Source organism: Rutidosis leptorrhynchoides, chromosome 7, assembly GCF_046630445.1.
Source record: "Rutidosis leptorrhynchoides isolate AG116_Rl617_1_P2 chromosome 7, CSIRO_AGI_Rlap_v1, whole genome shotgun sequence".
In the NCBI taxonomy this organism is placed as follows: Eukaryota; Viridiplantae; Streptophyta; class Magnoliopsida; order Asterales; family Asteraceae; genus Rutidosis; species Rutidosis leptorrhynchoides.
The window spans coordinates 378,210,327-378,218,446 of record NC_092339.1 but is presented as its reverse complement, the minus strand read 5'-3'; the positions used below and the strand labels follow the sequence as shown (position 1 = coordinate 378,218,446).

At 32.9% G+C, this 8,120-nt stretch overlaps 1 protein-coding gene across 1 annotated transcript; it reads left to right on the top strand.

The window, feature by feature from the left end:
* The first annotated feature begins 1,852 nt into the window (after window positions 1-1,852).
* LOC139860553 (pentatricopeptide repeat-containing protein At5g25630-like) lies at window positions 1,853-3,256 on the top strand. Its single transcript, XM_071849303.1, has one exon. The coding sequence runs from the start codon at window positions 1,853-1,855 to the stop codon at window positions 3,254-3,256; it is 1,404 nt and encodes a 467-aa protein (XP_071705404.1).
* Window positions 3,257-8,120: the final 4,864 nt, after the last annotated feature.

Genomic DNA, 8,120 nt, shown 5'->3' with positions numbered 1-8,120 from the left:
TCCATGTGAAGATCAAGAAGACATTCTTGGACCAGAAGTACCATATCTTAGTGCAATTGGAGCTCTTATGTATCTTACAAATTGTACAAGACCTGACATTTCTTTTGCAGTTAATTTGTTGGCAAGGTTCAGCTCTGCTCCTACCAAAAGACACTGGAATGGGATCAAACACATATTTCGATACCTTCGAGGAACTACTGATTTAGGATTATTTTATTCTAACGAATCAAAACAAGATTTGGTTGGTTATGCAGATGCAGGTTATTTATCTGATCCACATAAAGCTAAATCTCAAACTGGATATGTATTCCTAAATGGAGGTACTGCAATATCATGGCGTTCTCAAAAACAAACACTTGTTGCTACATCGTCAAATCATGCCGAAGTGATTGCATTACATGAAGCTACTCGGGAATGTTTTTGGTTGAGATCAATGACACAAATCATTACTGATTCTTGTGGACTAGAACGCGATAAAAGTCCAACAATTATCTATGAAGATAATGCAGCTTGCATAGCACAGATGAAAGAAGGGTATATCAAAAGTGACCGAACCAAACACATACCTCCTAGATTCTTCTCATACACTCAAAATCTCATTAAGGACAACGAGATTGAAATGAGATATGTTCAATCCAGCAAAAACTCTGCTGATCTTTTCACGAAAGCACTTCCAACTGCTATTTTCAGAACACACGTTCATAACATTGGCATGAGACATGTTCAAAAGATGTAACAGCTGAAGCGATGTCTACTTGAGGGGAGTCAACTCCATGCTGCACTCTTTTTCCCTTAGCTAAAGTTTTTTCCCACTGGGTTTTCTTTAGCAAGGTTTTTAACGAGGCAGTAATTTATAGTTGATCTTCAAAAATTGCTATCCAAGGGGGAGTGTTATAATAATAATAATAATATAGATATGGATAGTCAATTTTGATGTATACATATAGTCAATTTTGGTACACAAAGTATGTATTTTTATATTGAGATTTTAGGCTATAAATACTCATGAATGCAAGCATTAAACTTGCACCATTTCACACACTTACAAAGTGTTTCTTTCTTTCTCCATTATCATCTTTATTCTTACACTTCATTATTAGTATTCTTAATCAAGAATCAAATCACTAAAGGTAGTTATAAGCCTACTGAATTATAACATCAAGAATCAAATCACTAAAGGTAGTTATAAGCCTACTGAATTATAACATCAAGAATCAAACCACTAAAGGTAGTTATAAGCCTACTGAATTATAACAAAATCGAATATTAACAAATAAATACGGAGTAATCTAAAATACAGTCAAACTCTTTCATGAAAGTACACATTACCCACCAAAACTCCTTTCCGAAAAAAAACAAAAACAAGAAGGAAAAAAAAAAAAAAAAAAATCATTATAAGGGTTTCTGTTTCTCTGTGGAGCTAGGATGGCAGCGAATTTCAGAATTCATGGTTTTATTAAAGCAATTAGAAGAAAAGGTAATACTATTACTCATAATAATCTCAATCGTTTTATCTTTCCGGTATCTTCATCGTGTTTCAGTAATTATCACTCCCAATCTCGATTTCCTAGGTATACTTGCCCTGTTCAGTAACTGAAGCTACTTGTTCTCTTTCACTACACCAAACCCACGAACTTCTTCTTCTTCTTCTTCTTCTTCTTCTTCTTCTTCTTCTTCTTCTTCTTCTTCTTGTGAGTATCCGATTTATGACGTTATCAAAGAGTTTGATCATATGGTACAGACACGACCTCTGCCTCCCGTTGAAGGGTTTAATATGATTTTACATAATCTTTCTACCCAAAAAACATATTCATATTCTTCTTCTACCCTTGTTCTTGAAATGTTTAAACGAATGTCTGCAATTGGCATTCCTATTAATACTTTCACTGCCGATAGTGTAATCAAGTGTTACTATCAGTTGCAACAAACCATTGTTAGTTTTCCTCTCATAGGTTATTTCTTTAAACAGGGCATTGTATGCAATAATGTGTCCATATACAATACCATCTTAGACGGGTTTATTGGTGAAGATAAGACACACGAAGCCGAAAGATTGTTCAAAAAGATGTTCATCTTTAACAACAACAACAACAACAACACAGATGAATTAGAATTAGTTTATCCAAAACCTGATATTGACAGCTACAACACTATGCTTAAAGGGCTTTGTAAGGTCGGGGATAACTTTACCGCCATTGCTTTGCTTAGAATAATGGACGGAAGAGGCGGTTGTTGTAAACCCGATGTAGTGTCGTATAATACCTTAATCAATGGTCTTTGTATCGACCCAGGGGTGGTAAATACAATAGATGACGCTTTAAAGCTCTTTAATGAAATGTTTTTTATTAAAGGTATTTGTCCCGATGCAGATACGTACGACTCGTTAATTTACGCCTTTTGTAAATTGGGTAGTTGGGATGAGGTTTGTAAGATGGTAAAACGAATGGAGGATGATGAAAACATGTCTTTAGATATGGGAATCTTCAATATAATAGTTAATGCCCTTTGCAAACAAAATAAGTCAAAAGAGGCTTGGGATGTTTTCATATATATGCTTGAAAATGGTTATCATCCTGACAAAGTCACATTCAATTCGGTTATTAAAATGTTCTGTTCCCAAGGTGGAATGATGAACGCAGCGATGGAAACGTTTAATCTGTTGGAGAAGACAACAGGCATCGAACCTGATATCGTTACGTACAACAGGTTAATAGACGGGTATATGAAGGATTTGAATAAAGACTTGGCTCTAACAACGTATTGTAGGATACCTGAAGAACGTGTCGACAATGTGACTCACTTCCTTAGATCAGGGTGGACCAACCATCATCATTATCGATCAAAATCAGAATATCGAGATATCAGGTGCAGGTACTTGCATGATTTATATATGTACGAGGACTCGTTTGTTCAGGCGCTGAATTTGTTCTATTTCATGGATGGGCACGAGCTAAACTCGAATATTGAGGTGTACAATATCCTCATATTTGGGGCAAACAATAGTGGAAGGTTTGATGTTGCAAGGGAACTTTTCCATGAGCTAACAAGTGTTAAAGGAGGAGGTTTGCAACCTGATGATGTGACGTACACTCTGCTTATTCGCGGTTTTTGTTTTGAAGGTTTATTTAAGGATGCGAAAAGGATGTTTGTAGATGTGAAACAAAGGTGTTTCTTGCCTGATGGTGTCGTAGATTTGAATCAGCTTCCGTTATGCTATGTGGAGGAACCTTACTTTAAAGTCCAGCTTTTGATTTAAGTCACCGGACATGAGAGCGGAGTAGAGTAGAATAAGGATATATTATTGATCCTCGTCCACTTGTTGCAACGGTTAAATGTAGCGGAACAGTTTATTATAGATTCAGAGGCTCTAAGCATGGACCGACCCTCTTGCCGGTTGGTTTATAGTATTAGTAGTAATTTTAATTGACTTTATCTTCAAATTCAAGTTGCAACAACTTCAATATGGGGTGTCATCACTAATCTAAACATTTTATTAGCTGTTTATTACTATTTTTAAATTTTATTATTATTTTAATTATTATTATTATAATGTTAATAATAATAATAATAAATAATGTTGTTATTGTTCTTTAAGTTTGTTTGAGTTGGAAGCTGATTTAGGACAGACCTCCAGGCTCCAGACCCGTATGTATCCTGTTTGGTTTTGGTTATGTCCCCCTTTTGAAACTTTTAGTGATTAGAGATATTCATAGGGTATAATAATAATGTAAACACTTCAAGGTCTAGTTTAGGATGCGAAAAGGATGTTTGTTGAAATGAAACAAAGCGGTTTCTTGCCTGATGGTTTCATAGAAATGAATCAGCTACCGTTATGCTATTTGGAGGAAGACGACTTTAATGGTATGGCATGCGTTTCTTTAATTACTTGTTGCAAATCTTTTGAGGTTAAATCTACCACAACGGTTTTTTAAAGTCGCCGGATCTACTTATGGCGCACGTTAACCCATCTCTTTAATTACTAGTAGTAGTAATTTACAGTCCTCTAGATACATTTTCGTTCAAATTCAAGTTGCAACAATTTTCCTTTTGAGTGTCATAAACAATCGAGACAGTTTTGCTGTTTTTATTTATTAGTATTATTATTAACTAGAAACTGGTCTGATACGCGCTTCGTTGCGTCTCTTCGTTTTTGTCGATTTCGAGTTATTTGTGTTGTTCATTACATTACTAAGAAGCTATGAAATTTTAAAATCACAATATACATGTAACAGAAGTACAGGTACAGTATTTGGAACTGACTATTCAACTAAAGATGGAACAGGGGTATGTTTAGTCTGTTGTCATTTTTATTCTAATGTTTATTATCAAAATTGTATAATATTATAATTATAATATATACTTCGTAATTTTTTTTGTATATGTGAAGTTTACACATTGATTGTATTTTTCAGAAAATTCCTCGTGTAATGGCTGGACGTCGACATGGTGATGCTGCGATGGTATATGCGTCAACAGAAAAGGTTATCTTAAATTTGTAGATAAGAATATAATATTTGACGTGGCAAAATGGGTCGGCCGGCACATTTGGTAATGGGTCAAAATGTGCATCTTTTTGTACGGGTCTTGTTGAGTTGGTCCAGAACACTTTACGTAAACAAATTAGTATTTTAATAAATATTTTATGTGGCCAATGCGACTGCATAAACTCTATAATTTCAACAATATAGTATTTTGAATAAAATGGTATATGAGGTTTCTGCGTTCAAATATTAACTTACTCTTTGAGTGATTTTCATCCTTTTTGACTTAGTTGACCCGTGACTTTTGTAGTTACTTTTTTGAGTTTATTTCATTTGACCCATTAGAGAAGAAACATAAGCTAAATGACCCATTTATAAACTCTTGGATTGAGATTGCCACCTTTTAGATCATCTCTTTTAGTTTATCAGAACATGTTATACTTGATTTACACAACATTATTTTTCATAGGTTTAGTGTTATGAGTGGTGTTTTCCTAGTGTTTATCTCAATGTTTTCTGTAATTAGTAGGTTTTTTTTTTTTTTTTTTTCGGTTTTCTTCATAGAAGTTGAGGTACCCTGGCTAGAGAAGTAAAACAAGCTAAAAGAACAAATGGGAGAAAGTTACTGTATTTTTTTTATCCTACAAATAGATAGACTGGTTTCTTGTATATGAATTATATGGTATTGTATTTGTGTACTACTAGGTAGGGAAGTTAATGTTTCATATATTCATTACATAAAATTTAAATTAATTCAATTCAATATAAATTTACTGTATTATTCATTACATTATTATTATTATTATTATTATTATTATTATTATTATTATTATTATTATTATTATTATTATTATTATTATTATTATTATTATTATTATTATTATTATTATTATTATTATTATTATTATTATTATTATTATTATTATTATTATTATTATTATTATTATTATTATTATTATTATTATTATTATTATTATTATTATTATTATTATTATTATTATTATTATTATTATTATTATTATTATTATTATTATTATTATTATTATTATTATTATTATTATTATTATTATTATTATTATTATTATTATTATTATTACTATTATAGTTTGTGTCTACTGTTGTCTCATATTTTTGTATTTGTATTATTGAATTCAATTATTATCATTCATGATTATCATTATTGTAACTGTTTAAATATGAAATTGAGCTCATTATTATGGGTGAACTCCTCATCTTATGAGATTTGTAACATTTAGTTGAATATATAAATTTGTGTGTGGTAACTCAAGTTGACAATAGAATGGTATCAGTACGTACGTACCCTGATCCCCTGCAATCTGCTAGTCTTGTGTTCAATTCTTATCTAAGACACTGCATTAGGGTTGCGAATGTTGTGAACCATATAGGTAAAATCTCGGACCTAAAAAGGAACATCTTTTGTCAGGAAAAAAAAAAAAAAAAAGATTTTGGTGGTGTAAAGATGGATGCTTCTTTGCGTTAGATATGGAGTATTCGTTTTCTTTGCGTTCAGATAAAAATGTCTGATTTTCGAAAGCTAATGGCAAACTTTTTAATCCAATATCTAAGGAGGAGAAGAATGTTAAGCATTGAGGTGGAAAGTTTCTGGTCGTGTATGAACAACTTGTTTGGTGGCGAAGATTCTCGAGTTCTTAGTCCGGCTTCTTTTCTTTATGATTTGTATTTCGGATTAGTCTAGTTGCGTTTGCATCCGTTTGTTGGTTTTTGTTTGATGTTGTTTCAATTAAAAGAAATGATGAATTAAATAAATGACGATGATGATGTGATACAAAGAAATTACGTTCACTTATGGTAGAGTTCATTCAGATATTAAGATATACGGAGTAAATGTTAATACATTGATGATTTTGCAATATTATAGAGTAGTACATTCAAAATAATTTTATTACGAGTTATTGTTCTTAAGAAGTTCCTTTGCCATGTTCTTTTCCCCATCAGTGGGTCAAAAGCTACATCAAAAATTTACTAAAAGAAGCTGTAAAAACGTAATATAAGTTGTGTTAAATCAAAACAAGATTGAGTTTACACCGTCTCGCTTGTGCGATTTGGAATTAAAAAAAAAAAAAAAAAAAAAAGAATTAGAAGACAAGGATGAGAGGATGACCATAATTTTAAACTAATACCATAAACTGATCGGTAATTTGGGTTGTTTCATTTAACATATGGGTATTTATAAAGTGTGCGCCAGGGTGAAGTTTATAGTTGCAAAATGCAAACAGTTTATACAAACATTATTCTTCAAAATCATCAAAAATCAATCAAAATTAATAATCATAACACATTCCTTATAATAATTTAGAATCCAAATACCTACTAAACACATTACAACACATGAGTCATTCATGACACAAGATACCATAATGACCCTTTGGTAAAAAAGTTGTGATCTACAAGAGATACTAACACTAGAAAACCAAGGAAGGTTTCTGACACTCAATACCAGTGATGAGAAGCATGTTGGAGGTTTTATTAATTTCTTTCGTGTAGGGTAAAATAATCGATAGCCGGATAAATCACTGAATCGTGGTATCACTTTCCGAAAGTAATTATTCGACCCTTATAGCCTGGGTTACACGAATATCACGTTGGGATAAGACAGAGATTAAATTCTTGTTTTGGCAGAAACAAGAATTCCTTTTGCAGAAGAATATTTTGGTGTTCGTAACTTGTGTCTATCTCATGCATATTGGTTAATATATTTATATACACCCTTAATCATGAAAGAGTCTTTTATTAAAATCAATTGGCCGATTGATTAATAAAAGTATCTTCTATAATATTCAAAAGTGGTTACAGGAAGAATATTTCTATAAACAAATATTATCACTTCCATCATTAAAGTAAAAGTTGTTACTTTTACAATAAACAAATATTATATTTTACAACTATCAAAGCATGAGTGATCACTTTATAATAAACAAGTATTATTCCTTCAACCACTAAAGCAAAAGTGGGTGCAAGAATAATTCTTCCGTAATCACTCAAAATTGTGTTAAGTGTTTTCTTACTGCTGTCTCTTAAGAACCAGCACTGCAAAAGGACCAGCAGCGCAAAAATCAGCAAACAGGACCAGCAGTGCAAAAGTCAGCATACAGGACCAGCAGCGCAAAAGTCAGCATACAGGACCAGCAGCGCAGAGGAACCAGCAAGCAGGACCAGCTGCGCAGAACAACCAGCACAGGGACCAGCTGCGCAGAACAACCAGCACAGGGACCAGCTGCGCAAAACAACCAGCACAGGGACCAGCTGCGCAGAACAACCAGCACAGGGACCAGCAATGCAGAACAACCAGCACAAGGACCAGCAATGCAGAACAACCAGCACAAGGACCAGCAATGCAGAACAACCAGCACAAAACACTTAGCCAAATTTCAGCTTACTAAGAAAACTTAGTACTGAAAACACTTAGTCAAATTTCAGGTAGACCAAGTCATGATAGTAAATAATGGAAAACCACTTTTGGGTTCGGGTAATCTATCACTTAATGGGTGTACACTCCGTACCTCCAAACCCATTTACAAGTGTAGATTAAAACCCAAAATTACACTAAATTTACAACAATCCTCCCCAATTTAGTGCAATTCGTTTCATGAGAATTAA